Below are 15,676 nucleotides of genomic sequence, written 5' to 3'. Positions count from 1 at the left end.
TCCCGGTGATTTCCCCATTTTCAGACCTTGAATAGCCTTAACTACCTCCTCCTCCATGATAGGTTTCTTAAGATAGTTTTGGTGGGCCTGTTCTGCCTGCGGTAGTGGAGTATTCTCTAAATAGGCATCTATATCCCTTGTGAAATATCTTTTTGACGGGAGTATAATTGTTGGTAGAATTGGATACATTTCTGGCGGATTTTGTCATTGTCCAAGAGCATCTCTCCAGATTCTGATTTGATCTTTAAAATTTGATTCTGAGTTGCTCGAACCTTAAGTCTATGGGCTAGTAGTCTCCCAGCCTTATTTCCCCCTTCAAAGAATTCCTGTTTGACCCTGTCCAACTGGAATGCAATGTCTCCCAGTGAAATAGTTCTCAAGTCCTCTCGCAGGCGCTCTAATTGGGCTGCTACATCAGAGCCTCCCTGTCTTTTATGTCGAATTTCTAATTTACTAAGTTGGACCATGATCTCTGTGCGCCTCTTATTTCTAAGTTTCTGGACATAAGATGCTCGAGCAATTAGTTTGCCTCTGGCTACCGCTTTAAAACAGTCCCAAAGAGTGTTAGCCGAAATCTCCCCTGTATCATTTTCTTTTAAAAAAGTCTCATTTCACTTCTGAATGCCGTGCAATACTCAGTGTCTGTGAGTAAATTTTCATTGAGTCTCCAATACCTGTCTCCAGACTGGATGCCCAGCTTATATAATGTGAGGGAAATGGCCGCATGATCTGACCATGTTATTGGCAGTATCTCTGCACTTTTAGTTTTATTGGTCAGATCCCTGTCCACTAAGAAATAGTCTATCCTTGTATATGTCTTATGCATCCTGGAGTAAAAAGTGTAGTTACGCTCGGAGGGATGGTGAAGTCTCCATACATCAATTAGGTCCCAATCCCGCATAAGGGCCCTCGAGCCCTTCCGGTGACGTCTGGTATGACTCCCTCCTCCCCCGCTGGCGTCAAGGAAGGGATATCTAGTTAAATTGAAGTCCCCCCCCCCCTATTATTAGGGATCCTTCTACCCATTGCTTTAAAGTTTGAGATAGTTGTTCAAAGAAAGGCCCCTGTCCCGTATTAGGAGCATAAACGTTCACTACTGTATAAAAGTTTCCTTGCCTAATCTGAACTTAACGATTATATAGCGGTCTTCCGTATCTCGCACTATGGCTACAATATCTACTGTTATCTCCTTAGAAAATAATATCCCCACACCCCCATATTTGTGTCCTATTGTTGCTGCTGCATAGTATTGCGAGGGGAAGTGCTGCGAAATCATTAGTTTCTCATATTTCTTCCTAAGGTGAGTCTCTTGGCAAAGGAGAATATGTACTTTCTCTCTCACAGCGTCTTGTAGCAATTGTTTCCTCTTAAAGAAGGAGTTAAGTCCCTTCACATTCCATGACATCATACGTAATTCACCCATCATATTCATAACTCTCCTCCTTCAGCCATACGCCTCCGTATTCCAAAGCTCTCAATATCATCATCAACTCCCCCCCTGCATATACAGTTATCTGAACTATCCCCGCCTCCACTGCAAGATTACCAACCTGACTACTAAGTATCCCTGGACCTTTCCCCCACCCTTGGTCCCTCCCTCCCCCCCCCACCTCCCTCCCTCCCCTTCCCAGACTGGACCTCTCCCGTCTGTGGAGGACTAACATCACTCATGACCTGACGGCTCCCAAGTGTGCCCTCCCCCCCTCATATCTGAAATTATCTAAAAACATTCCAACTTGTGTAATATAACTAACAATATCTGTTACCCAGCTTAAGACAGGCTAATATAACACATAACGGTAGTAAGTCTAACAGCTTGCTCCCTTTACAGCTAAGCATGTTGACCTCTATTCACCCAACTTCAACATAGTATATGTTAGAAAAATACACCAAGTCCCAGTAGTCTCACAGCACATTGTCTCTGGCGGACCGCTGTTCATCTGATTGTCGTCTCAGTCGTTTTCCTCCATGTTGGACCCTCTGCCATTTCTGTGCAGCTTCTACAGGCAAACCCTGATTTTGGGCTTGATCAGTGTCCTGGTGCTGTTTCCAGATGCCAGCAGCTTTCAGCAACTTAATAGCCTCCTCCACTGATTTCACTCGCGATGAAACTCCTTGGATGGTGAACTGGAGACCGAAGGGGAAAAGCCATTTATAGCGGTAATTGCCTTCCCTCAGAGTCTGAAGAACTTCGCGGAATTCTCGTCTTTTCCTGATGGTGATGGGAGAGAGGTCTTGAAAAATGTCTACTTTGGCGCCCTGCCACTGAAAGTCTTTCATCTGTCTGGCTTGTTGCAAGATCTTTTCTTTTTGAGCATAAGCATGGAAACACACCACAATGTCTCGCGGCGTATTTCCCCGTGGTTTATTGAGTGCTCTATGTGCCCTGTCTAATTTAACTTCTGGAAGTGCATCATCTGTATACAGGGGCTGCAGCAACTGAGCACATATGTCTTGAATGATTTTGTTACAGTTCTGATATTCTTCACCTTCAGGGATTCCCCTGAAGCTTAAGTTTTCCCTTCGGGAGCGATTCTCTGGGTCCTCCAGCCAGGAGAATTGATCCTCCACCTCCTGCCTGAGCTGCTCCATATCCTTTTGCAGATTGGAAATCGCTGAGCTCTGCTCCTCTGCCTGAGTTTCCAAAGAGTCAACCCGATCCCCCAGTCCTGCAAAATCGCGCCGGAGCTCATCAGCTATTTGCTTAAATTCTTTTTTTAGAGTCCCCATACCTTCCTTTAGCTCTCCGAACCAGCGCTGAAAATCAGCTCGAGTGATTTCGGGCTCCTCTGCCGTTTTCGCCGAGGCTTCACGTTCCAAATTCGGGTGGGGGGGGGGGGGGGGGCTCGGCATTACCTTCAGTCTCCTCGTGGTCGGCCATGTTGTCACGGATGAGCTCCGCCACTGCTGTAAAGGAGAACTGTTTTAGGTCAGCAATTTTCTTCCGTGCAGCCATCTGCAACTCTTACGGTGCTGGTTCGCTCTTTTTCGCTGGGTTTTTGCTCTTTATGAGCTGGATGTTAGTCGATTTCACGGCTGAAGGGAGGGAGCTCAAATCTCAGGCAGCAATCGTGTCGGATGACGTCACTCAGGGGACCTCTCATTAATTTTTACCACAAGCAAGCCTCAGCAGGGAAATGCATGTGCAGCATCAGCTGGAGATGGAGAATACTGGCCAGAATTATATGTCCGTCACGTCAGGCGGGGATTAGCCTGAGTGCAGAGACCACTCTCTCAATGCACAGACATGCAGCTGCATTATGAGGCATTCTCAGGAGCAGGTTATTTCTACGCTCAGCAGGGAAATGCATGTGCACCATCAGCTGGAGATGGAGAACGCTGGCTAGAATTACATGTCAGGTTATTTCTACGCCCGTACTAAAGGCAGGTGCAAGCTTCAGAGAGTTAGTAACGCACACTGCTGCACGGTTGGTGGTTAAAAAGTACCTGGGCTGACTGACAACTGCCTCTCTGTAACTAAACGGCAGGAAGCAGAATGAGTAGAGATCTTCTAGCCTGACCCTGCAAGATGCGCAGCTCAGCCCTATCCTCTACCAAACTGAAAACAATCTCCCTCCCCTCCCATGACTCCAGGACCTTTCATAAGCACTTCCTGCCACCTTCTCCATCTTAGTCAGGCAACACAAGGAAAGAAAACAAACAAGGAACATCTCAATATTTATTTTAAAACTAAACAACCTTTATGCTATATATTACTAAAAGTATATACAATTTGTGCAGACACGTCAGAGAAGAAGTCCCAGGAACGTCTCTCCAGCATTTCAGGTGAGTGCGCTGCTAGAAATCTATAGCCAGGAGCCCTTAGCTGAGGGAGGAACAGCGCTGCAGCCTGAAAGCACAGCACTAAGCGTAAGAGGAGGGTGGGTAAGCTGTAACAGAGCCTGTGATCCCTGCATGAGGGTGGGCTGAAGCAAGGTCTGCCCTGCTATGAGACACTGTGTGTATGCGGTACCATGTAGGGCCCAGCACAGACCTTGTATTGGGTGTCAGGTGATGTCCAGGTCGAGCTAGGCACCCTGACTACAGGAGCTGCCATCATCCTGGGCCCTCCCTGACTGTAGGGATGCTCTCTGGCGTGTCCGGAGGGCCCGGGGACAATGCCTGTGCTGGATGTATGGAAGGCCAGGAAGGGATCCTTGCTCCTTCCTCATGGTGAGCTCTGCTGAATGTGCGCCTCTGACATCGCAGTCTCTTCCAGCACCGTGTGACTGCTGCCCCACTCCCTGTGCTGGGAAGCGAGAGGGGCTCAGACTTTGACAGAGAAGGATGTGCCACAGGAGCAGCCCTGATCAGCCTGAGGGTTGTTCACCACCTGGAAGGAACTTCGAATGAGCTCCTCGCAGAAATCGACCGTGGCCCCTTTCACGAAGGGCAGCGACTGCGCGTCCACAACCACACGCGCGCCCTTCTGCTCAAAGACTCTGTAACGAGAGAGAGAGAAGAGGAGGCAGAAAGCGGTTCTTACTGCATTACTATGCCAGGGCAGTGAGGTGCTGAGCACGGGGGCCGGGGCTCTACTGGAGGAGGGCGGGAGAGGAGACACCCAGGGGAGAGTCAGGGTCACTATTCATCTTGCCTGTATTGCCACCCAGCCCAGGTAGATCCGGGGGAGGGAGAGTGGGAGCTTCCCTGGGGAAGGGAGGGGAGGGGGGTGGTGATCCACATCATTTCTAAATGTATATCTTACACGCACTCACAGCAAGGGACACACCGTAGCATGAATATCTTGAAAGGGGCGATTTTAATTTGCATTTGAAGAGGGAGAAGGATGGAGACACAGACAGCATGAAGGCCAGAGGCTGCTGCACTGCCACAGGGAAGGGTTCGGCAGGAGGGGACGTAGAAGGAAATGAAAGAGGACAGATGTGAAGGGAAGCAGAGGCCTGTGCCATAAGGGGATGAGCAGCTGAGAGCCGGGAACAGCACCCAAGGCTGGCAGCGGGCATGTAACTGAGCAAAAGCACCAAGCCGGGACAGGGAGGGGCAGAGAGGGAAGAGAGAAGGAGCAGCCACTGCAAACACATCCTCAATGAAATGCAGGGGAAGCACCATTAACCCCTCATCATCTCACTCACTGCTGGATTTTAACCATTTTTTAATACATTCAATTCCCAAAGTTTCTTTAGTCCTGAAGGATTGTCTTGTCTCTTGTATAGTGCTGGAGAAGTCATAATAGCAGAGCGGCAGGCGCCCGAAACTGTGCATCCTTACCTGTCATCAGCGTTGATCACGGTATCCAAGGAGAACTTATACAGGAAACCAGAGCAGCCTCCTCCATCAACCTGCAGCCTCAGGAACTCCTGCCCCCGAGCAATCTCTAATAACCTCTGAAAATACAGTCACATGAGGAGAGATACAGGTCACAATGTCTGATGAAATCTGCCTCAGTCACTGCCCCTTTTACTCCTGCCCCTGAGTAATCTCTAATAACCTCTGAAAATACAGTCACATGAGGAGAGATACAGGTCACAATGTCTGATGAAATCTGCCTCAGTCACTGCCCCTTTTACTCCTGCCCCTGAGTAATCTCTAATAACCTCTGAAAATACAGTCACATGAGGAGAGATACAGGTCACAATGTCTGATGAAATCTGCCTCAGTCACTGCCCCTTTTACTCCTGCCCCTGAGTAATCTCTAATAACCTCTGAAAATACAGTCACATGAGGAGAGATACAGGTCACAATGTCTGATGAAATCTGCCTCAGTCACTGCCCCTTTTACTCCTGCCCTCGAGCAATCTCTAATAACCTCTGAAAATACAGTCACGTGAGGAGAGATACAGGTCACAATGTCTGATGAAATCTGCCTCAGTCACTGCCCCTTTTACTCCTGCCCCTGAGTAATCTCTAATAACCTCTGAAAATACAGTCACATGAGGAGAGATACAGGTCACAATGTCTGATGAAATCTGCCTCAGTCACTGCCCCTTTTACTCCTGCCCCTGAGTAATCTCTAATAACCTCTGAAAATACAGTCACATGAGGAGAGATACAGGTCACAATGTCTGATGAAATCTGCCTCAGTCACTGCCCCTTTTACTCCTGCCCCTGAGTAATCTCTAATAACCTCTGAAAATACAGTCACATGAGGAGAGATACAGGTCACAATGTCTGATGAAATCTGCCTCAGTCACTGCCCCTTTTACTCCTGCCCCTGAGTAATCTCTAATAACCTCTGAAAATACAGTCACGTGAGGAGAGATACAGGTCACAATGTCTGATGAAATCTGCCTCAGTCACTGCCCCTTTTACTCCTGCCCCTGAGTAATCTCTAATAACCTCTGAAAATACAGTCACGTGAGGAGAGATACAGGTCACAATGTCTGATGAAATCTGCCTCAGTCACTGCCCCTTTTACTCCTGCCCCTGAGTAATCTCTAATAACCTCTGAAAATACAGTCACATGAGGAGAGATACAGGACACAATGTCTGATGAAATCTGCCTCAGTCACTGCCCCTTTTACTCCTGCCCCTGAGTAATCTCTAATAACCTCTGAAAATACAGTCACATGAGGAGAGATACAGGACACAATGTCTGATGAAATCTGCCTCAGTCACTGCCCCTTTTACTCCTGCCCCTGAGTAATCTCTAATAACCTCTGAAAATACAGTCACATGAGGAGAGATACAGGTCACAATGTCTGATGAAATCTGCCTCAGTCACTGCCCCTTTTACTCCTGCCCCTGAGTAATCTCTAATAACCTCTGAAAATACAGTCACATGAGGAGAGATACAGGACACAATGTCTGATGAAATCTGCCTCAGTCACTGCCCCTTTTACTCCTGCCCCTGAGTAATCTCTAATAACCTCTGAAAATACAGTCACATGAGGAGAGATACAGGTACACAATGTCTGATGAAATCTGCCTCAGTCACTGCCCCTTTTACTCCTGCCCCTGAGTAATCTCTAATAACCTCTGAAAATACAGTCACATGAGGAGAGATACAGGACACAATGTCTGATGAAATCTGCCTCAGTCACTGCCCCTTTTACTCCTGCCCCTGAGTAATCTCTAATAACCTCTGAAAATACAGTCACATGAGGAGAGATACAGGTCACAATGTCTGATGAAATCTGCCTCAGTCACTGCCCCTTTTACTCCTGCCCCTGAGTAATCTCTAATAACCTCTGAAAATACAGTCACATGAGGAGAGATACAGGTCACAATGTCTGATGAAATCTGCCTCAGTCACTGCCCCTTTTACTCCTGCCCCTGAGTAATCTCTAATAACCTCTGAAAATACAGTCACATGAGGAGAGATACAGGTCACAATGTCTGATGAAATCTGCCTCAGTCACTGCCCCTTTTACTCCTGCCCCTGAGTAATCTCTAATAACCTCTGAAAATACAGTCACATGAGGAGAGATACAGGTCACAATGTCTGATGAAATCTGCCTCAGTCACTGCCCCTTTTACTCCTGCCCCTGAGTAATCTCTAATAACCTCTGAAAATACAGTCACGTGAGGAGAGATACAGGTCACAATGTCTGATGAAATCTGCCTCAGTCACTGCCCCTTTTACTCCTGCCCCTGAGTAATCTCTAATAACCTCTGAAAATACAGTCACATGAGGAGAGATACAGGTCACAATGTCTGATGAAATCTGCCTCAGTCACTGCCCCTTTTACTCCTGCCCCTGAGTAATCTCTAATAACCTCTGAAAATACAGTCACATGAGGAGAGATACAGGACACAATGTCTGATGAAATCTGCCTCAGTCACTGCCCCTTTTACTCCTGCCCCTGAGTAATCTCTAATAACCTCTGAAAATACAGTCACATGAGGAGAGATACAGGACACAATGTCTGATGAAATCTGCCTCAGTCACTGCCCCTTTTACTCCTGCCCCTGAGTAATCTCTAATAACCTCTGAAAATACAGTCACATGAGGAGAGATACAGGTCACAATGTCTGATGAAATCTGCCTCAGTCACTGCCCCTTTTACTCCTGCCCCTGAGTAATCTCTAATAACCTCTGAAAATACAGTCACATGAGGAGAGATACAGGTCACAATGTCTGATGAAATCTGCCTCAGTCACTGCCCCTTTTACTCCTGCCCCTGAGTAATCTCTAATAACCTCTGAAAATACAGTCACATGAGGAGAGATACAGGTCACAATGTCTGATGAAATCTGCCTCAGTCACTGCCCCTTTTACTCCTGCCCCTGAGTAATCTCTAATAACCTCTGAAAATACAGTCACGTGAGGAGAGATACAGGTCACAATGTCTGATGAAATCTGCCTCAGTCACTGCCCCTTTTACTCCTGCCCCTGAGTAATCTCTAATAACCTCTGAAAATACAGTCACGTGAGGAGAGATACAGGTCACAATGTCTGATGAAATCTGCCTCAGTCACTGCCCCTTTTACTCCTGCCCCTGAGTAATCTCTAATAACCTCTGAAAATACAGTCACATGAGGAGAGATACAGGTCACAATGTCTGATGAAATCTGCCTCAGTCACTGCCCCTTTTACTCCTGCCCCTGAGTAATCTCTAATAACCTCTGAAAATACAGTCACATGAGGAGAGATACAGGACACAATGTCTGATGAAATCTGCCTCAGTCACTGCCCCTTTTACTCCTGCCCCTGAGTAATCTCTAATAACCTCTGAAAATACAGTCACATGAGGAGAGATACAGGTCACAATGTCTGATGAAATCTGCCTCAGTCACTGCCCCTTTTACTCCTGCCCCTGAGTAATCTCTAATAACCTCTGAAAATACAGTCACATGAGGAGAGATACAGGACACAATGTCTGATGAAATCTGCCTCAGTCACTGCCCCTTTTACTCCTGCCCCTGAGTAATCTCTAATAACCTCTGAAAATACAGTCACATGAGGAGAGATACAGGTCACAATGTCTGATGAAATCTGCCTCAGTCACTGCCCCTTTTACTCCTGCCCCTGAGTAATCTCTAATAACCTCTGAAAATACAGTCACATGAGGAGAGATACAGGTCACAATGTCTGATGAAATCTGCCTCAGTCACTGCCCCTTTTACTCCTGCCCCTGAGTAATCTCTAATAACCTCTGAAAATACAGTCACATGAGGAGAGATACAGGTCACAATGTCTGATGAAATCTGCCTCAGTCACTGCCCCTTTTACTCCTGCCCCTGAGTAATCTCTAATAACCTCTGAAAATACAGTCACATGAGGAGAGATACAGGTCACAATGTCTGATGAAATCTGCCTCAGTCACTGCCCCTTTTACTCCTGCCCCTGAGTAATCTCTAATAACCTCTGAAAATACAGTCACATGAGGAGAGATACAGGTCACAATGTCTGATGAAATCTGCCTCAGTCACTGCCCCTTTTACTCCTGCCCCTGAGTAATCTCTAATAACCTCTGAAAATACAGTCACATGAGGAGAGATACAGGTCACAGTGTCTGATGAAATCTGCCTCAGTCACTGCCCCTTTTACTCCTGCCCCTGAGTAATCTCTAATAACCTCTGAAAATACAGTCACATGAGGAGAGATACAGGACACAATGTCTGATGAAATCTGCCTCAGTCACTGCCCCTTTTACTCCTGCCCCTGAGTAATCTCTAATAACCTCTGAAAATACAGTCACATGAGGAGAGATACAGGTCACAATGTCTGATGAAATCTGCCTCAGTCACTGCCCCTTTTACTCCTGCCCCTGAGTAATCTCTAATAACCTCTGAAAATACAGTCACATGAGGAGAGATACAGGTCACAATGTCTGATGAAATCTGCCTCAGTCACTGCCCCTTTTACTCCTGCCCCTGAGTAATCTCTAATAACCTCTGAAAATACAGTCACATGAGGAGAGATACAGGTCACAATGTCTGATGAAATCTGCCTCAGTCACTGCCCCTTTTACTCCTGCCCCTGAGTAATCTCTAATAACCTCTGAAAATACAGTCACGTGAGGAGAGATACAGGTCACAATGTCTGATGAAATCTGCCTCAGTCACTGCCCCTTTTACTCCTGCCCCTGAGTAATCTCTAATAACCTCTGAAAATACAGTCACATGAGGAGAGATACAGGTCACAATGTCTGATGAAATCTGCCTCAGTCACTGCCCCTTTTACTCCTGCCCCTGAGTAATCTCTAATAACCTCTGAAAATACAGTCACGTGAGGAGAGATACAGGTCACAATGTCTGATGAAATCTGCCTCAGTCACTGCCCCTTTTACTCCTGCCCCTGAGTAATCTCTAATAACCTCTGAAAATACAGTCACATGAGGAGAGATACAGGTCACAATGTCTGATGAAATCTGCCTCAGTCACTGCCCCTTTTACTCCTGCCCCTGAGTAATCTCTAATAACCTCTGAAAATACAGTCACATGAGGAGAGATACAGGTCACAATGTCTGATGAAATCTGCCTCAGTCACTGCCCCTTTTACTCCTGCCCCTGAGTAATCTCTAATAACCTCTGAAAATACAGTCACATGAGGAGAGATACAGGTCACAATGTCTGATGAAATCTGCCTCAGTCACTGCCCCTTTTACTCCTGCCCCTGAGTAATCTCTAATAACCTCTGAAAATACAGTCACATGAGGAGAGATACAGGTCACAATGTCTGATGAAATCTGCCTCAGTCACTGCCCCTTTTACTCCTGCCCCTGAGTAATCTCTAATAACCTCTGAAAATACAGTCACGTGAGGAGAGATACAGGTCACAATGTCTGATGAAATCTGCCTCAGTCACTGCCCCTTTTACTCCTGCCCCTGAGTAATCTCTAATAACCTCTGAAAATACAGTCACATGAGGAGAGATACAGGTCACAATGTCTGATGAAATCTGCCTCAGTCACTGCCCCTTTTACTCCTGCCCCTGAGTAATCTCTAATAACCTCTGAAAATACAGTCACATGAGGAGAGATACAGGTCACAATGTCTGATGAAATCTGCCTCAGTCACTGCCCCTTTTACTCCTGCCCCTGAGTAATCTCTAATAACCTCTGAAAATACAGGCACGTGAGGAGAGATACAGGTCACAATGTCTGATGAAATCTGCCTCAGTCACTGCCCCTTTTACTCCTGCCCCTGAGTAATCTCTAATAACCTCTGAAAATACAGTCACATGAGGAGAGATACAGGTCACAATGTCTGATGAAATCTGCCTCAGTCACTGCCCCTTTTACTCCTGCCCCTGAGTAATCTCTAATAACCTCTGAAAATACAGTCACATGAGGAGAGATACAGGTCACAGTGTCTGATGAAATCTGCCTCAGTCACTGCCCCTTTTACTCCTGCCCCTGAGTAATCTCTAATAACCTCTGAAAATACAGTCACATGAGGAGAGATACAGGTCACAATGTCTGATGAAATCTGCCTCAGTCACTGCCCCTTTTACTCCTGCCCCTGAGTAATCTCTAATAACCTCTGAAAATACAGTCACATGAGGAGAGATACAGGTCACAATGTCTGATGAAATCTGCCTCAGTCACTGCCCCTTTTACTCCTGCCCCTGAGTAATCTCTAATAACCTCTGAAAATACAGTCACATGAGGAGAGATACAGGTCACAATGTCTGATGAAATCTGCCTCAGTCACTGCCCCTTTTACTCCTGCCCCTGAGTAATCTCTAATAACCTCTGAAAATACAGTCACATGAGGAGAGATACAGGTCACAATGTCTGATGAAATCTGCCTCAGTCACTGCCCCTTTTACTCCTGCCCCTGAGTAATCTCTAATAACCTCTGAAAATACAGTCACATGAGGAGAGATACAGGTCACAATGTCTGATGAAATCTGCCTCAGTCACTGCCCCTTTTACTCCTGCCCCTGAGTAATCTCTAATAACCTCTGAAAATACAGTCACATGAGGAGAGATACAGGTCACAATGTCTGATGAAATCTGCCTCAGTCACTGCCCCTTTTACTCCTGCCCCTGAGTAATCTCTAATAACCTCTGAAAATACAGTCACATGAGGAGAGATACAGGTCACAATGTCTGATGAAATCTGCCTCAGTCACTGCCCCTTTTACTCCTGCCCCTGAGTAATCTCTAATAACCTCTGAAAATACAGTCACATGAGGAGAGATACAGGTCACAATGTCTGATGAAATCTGCCTCAGTCACTGCCCCTTTTACTCCTGCCCCTGAGTAATCTCTAATAACCTCTGAAAATACAGTCACATGAGGAGAGATACAGGTCACAATGTCTGATGAAATCTGCCTCAGTCACTGCCCCTTTTACTCCTGCCCCTGAGTAATCTCTAATAACCTCTGAAAATACAGTCACATGAGGAGAGATACAGGTCACAATGTCTGATGAAATCTGCCTCAGTCACTGCCCCTTTTACTCCTGCCCCTGAGTAATCTCTAATAACCTCTGAAAATACAGTCACATGAGGAGAGATACAGGTCACAATGTCTGATGAAATCTGCCTCAGTCACTGCCCCTTTTACTCCTGCCCCTGAGTAATCTCTAATAACCTCTGAAAATACAGTCACATGAGGAGAGATACAGGTCACAATGTCTGATGAAATCTGCCTCAGTCACTGCCCCTTTTACTCCTGCCCCTGAGTAATCTCTAATAACCTCTGAAAATACAGTCACATGAGGAGAGATACAGGTCACAATGTCTGATGAAATCTGCCTCAGTCACTGCCCCTTTTACTCCTGCCCCTGAGTAATCTCTAATAACCTCTGAAAATACAGTCACATGAGGAGAGATACAGGTCACAATGTCTGATGAAATCTGCCTCAGTCACTGCCCCTTTTACTCCTGCCCCTGAGTAATCTCTAATAACCTCTGAAAATACAGTCACATGAGGAGAGATACAGGTCACAATGTCTGATGAAATCTGCCTCAGTCACTGCCCCTTTTACTCCTGCCCCTGAGTAATCTCTAATAACCTCTGAAAATACAGTCACATGAGGAGAGATACAGGTCACAATGTCTGATGAAATCTGCCTCAGTCACTGCCCCTTTTACTCCTGCCCCTGAGTAATCTCTAATAACCTCTGAAAATACAGTCACATGAGGAGAGATACAGGTCACAATGTCTGATGAAATCTGCCTCAGTCACTGCCCCTTTTACTCCTGCCCCTGAGTAATCTCTAATAACCTCTGAAAATACAGTCACATGAGGAGAGATACAGGTCACAATGTCTGATGAAATCTGCCTCAGTCACTGCCCCTTTTACTCCTGCCCCTGAGTAATCTCTAATAACCTCTGAAAATACAGTCACATGAGGAGAGATACAGGTCACAATGTCTGATGAAATCTGCCTCAGTCACTGCCCCTTTTACTCCTGCCCCTGAGTAATCTCTAATAACCTCTGAAAATACAGTCACATGAGGAGAGATACAGGTCACAATGTCTGATGAAATCTGCCTCAGTCACTGCCCCTTTTACTCCTGCCCCTGAGTAATCTCTAATAACCTCTGAAAATACAGTCACATGAGGAGAGATACAGGTCACAATGTCTGATGAAATCTGCCTCAGTCACTGCCCCTTTTACTCCTGCCCCTGAGTAATCTCTAATAACCTCTGAAAATACAGTCACATGAGGAGAGATACAGGTCACAATGTCTGATGAAATCTGCCTCAGTCACTGCCCCTTTTACTCCTGCCCCTGAGTAATCTCTAATAACCTCTGAAAATACAGTCACATGAGGAGAGATACAGGTCACAATGTCTGATGAAATCTGCCTCAGTCACTGCCCCTTTTACTCCTGCCCCTGAGTAATCTCTAATAACCTCTGAAAATACAGTCACATGAGGAGAGATACAGGTCACAATGTCTGATGAAATCTGCCTCAGTCACTGCCCCTTTTACTCCTGCCCCTGAGTAATCTCTAATAACCTCTGAAAATACAGTCACATGAGGAGAGATACAGGTCACAATGTCTGATGAAATCTGCCTCAGTCACTGCCCCTTTTACTCCTGCCCCTGAGTAATCTCTAATAACCTCTGAAAATACAGTCACATGAGGAGAGATACAGGTCACAATGTCTGATGAAATCTGCCTCAGTCACTGCCCCTTTTACTCCTGCCCCTGAGTAATCTCTAATAACCTCTGAAAATACAGTCACATGAGGAGAGATACAGGTCACAATGTCTGATGAAATCTGCCTCAGTCACTGCCCCTGTTACTCCTGCCCCTGAGTAATCTCTAATAACCTCTGAAAATACAGTCACATGAGGAGAGATACAGGTCACAATGTCTGATGAAATCTGCCTCAGTCACTGCCCCTTTTACTCCTGCCCCTGAGTAATCTCTAATAACCTCTGAAAATACAGTCACATGAGGAGAGATACAGGTCACAATGTCTGATGAAATCTGCCTCAGTCACTGCCCCTTTTACTCCTGCCCCTGAGTAATCTCTAATAACCTCTGAAAATACAGTCACATGAGGAGAGATACAGGTCACAATGTCTGATGAAATCTGCCTCAGTCACTGCCCCTTTTACTCCTGCCCCTGAGTAATCTCTAATAACCTCTGAAAATACAGTCACGTGAGGAGAGATACAGGTCACAATGTCTGATGAAATCTGCCTCAGTCACTGCCCCTTTTACTCCTGCCCCTGAGTAATCTCTAATAACCTCTGAAAATACAGTCACATGAGGAGAGATACAGGTCACAATGTCTGATGAAATCTGCCTCAGTCACTGCCCCTTTTACTCCTGCCCCTGAGTAATCTCTAATAACCTCTGAAAATACAGTCACATGAGGAGAGATACAGGTCACAATGTCTGATGAAATCTGCCTCAGTCACTGCCCCTTTTACTCCTGCCCCTGAGTAATCTCTAATAACCTCTGAAAATACAGTCACATGAGGAGAGATACAGGTCACAATGTCTGATGAAATCTGCCTCAGTCACTGCCCCTTTTACTCCTGCCCCTGAGTAATCTCTAATAACCTCTGAAAATACAGTCACATGAGGAGAGATACAGGTCACAATGTCTGATGAAATCTGCCTCAGTCACTGCCCCTTTTACTCCTGCCCCTGAGTAATCTCTAATAACCTCTGAAAATACAGTCACATGAGGAGAGATACAGGTCACAATGTCTGATGAAATCTGCCTCAGTCACTGCCCCTTTTACTCCTGCCCCTGAGTAATCTCTAATAACCTCTGAAAATACAGTCACATGAGGAGAGATACAGGTCACAATGTCTGATGAAATCTGCCTCAGTCACTGCCCCTTTTACTCCTGCCCCTGAGTAATCTCTAATAACCTCTGAAAATACAGTCACATGAGGAGAGATACAGGTCACAATGTCTGATGAAATCTGCCTCAGTCACTGCCCCTTTTACTCCTGCCCCTGAGTAATCTCTAATAACCTCTGAAAATACAGTCACATGAGGAGAGATACAGGTCACAATGTCTGATGAAATCTGCCTCAGTCACTGCCCCTTTTACTCCTGCCCCTGAGTAATCTCTAATAACCTCTGAAAATACAGTCACATGAGGAGAGATACAGGTCACAATGTCTGATGAAATCTGCCTCAGTCACTGCCCCTTTTACTCCTGCCCCTGAGTAATCTCTAATAACCTCTGAAAATACAGTCACATGAGGAGAGATACAGGTCACAATGTCTGATGAAATCTGCCTCAGTCACTGCCCCTTTTACTCCTGCCCCTGAGTAATCTCTAATAACCTCTGAAAATACAGTCACATGAGGAGAGATACAGGTCACAATGTCTG

General features: G+C 46.0%; 1 protein-coding gene across 2 annotated transcripts in view; it reads right to left on the bottom strand.

Annotated features, from left to right (window-relative positions):
- Positions 1-3,666: 3,666 nt before the first annotated feature.
- Positions 3,667-15,676, bottom strand: part of ISCA2 (iron-sulfur cluster assembly 2) — a 65,649-nt gene continuing 53,639 nt past the window's right edge. For both annotated transcript variants that reach the window (XM_029598434.1, XM_029598435.1), the window contains 2 exons: positions 5,233-5,348; positions 3,667-4,442 (listed from right to left, as the gene is read on the bottom strand). In XM_029598434.1, coding sequence (XP_029454294.1) covers positions 4,268-4,442; positions 5,233-5,348 — 291 coding nt within the window. In that variant the 3' untranslated portion in view covers positions 3,667-4,267. The remainder of the gene's footprint in view (positions 4,443-5,232; positions 5,349-15,676) is intronic.

This window comes from Rhinatrema bivittatum, chromosome 4 (genome assembly GCF_901001135.1).
Source record: "Rhinatrema bivittatum chromosome 4, aRhiBiv1.1, whole genome shotgun sequence".
NCBI lineage: Eukaryota > Metazoa > Chordata > Amphibia > Gymnophiona > Rhinatrematidae > Rhinatrema > Rhinatrema bivittatum.
Note: the sequence above shows the minus strand (reverse complement) of the source record. Positions and strands in the feature narration are given on the sequence as shown.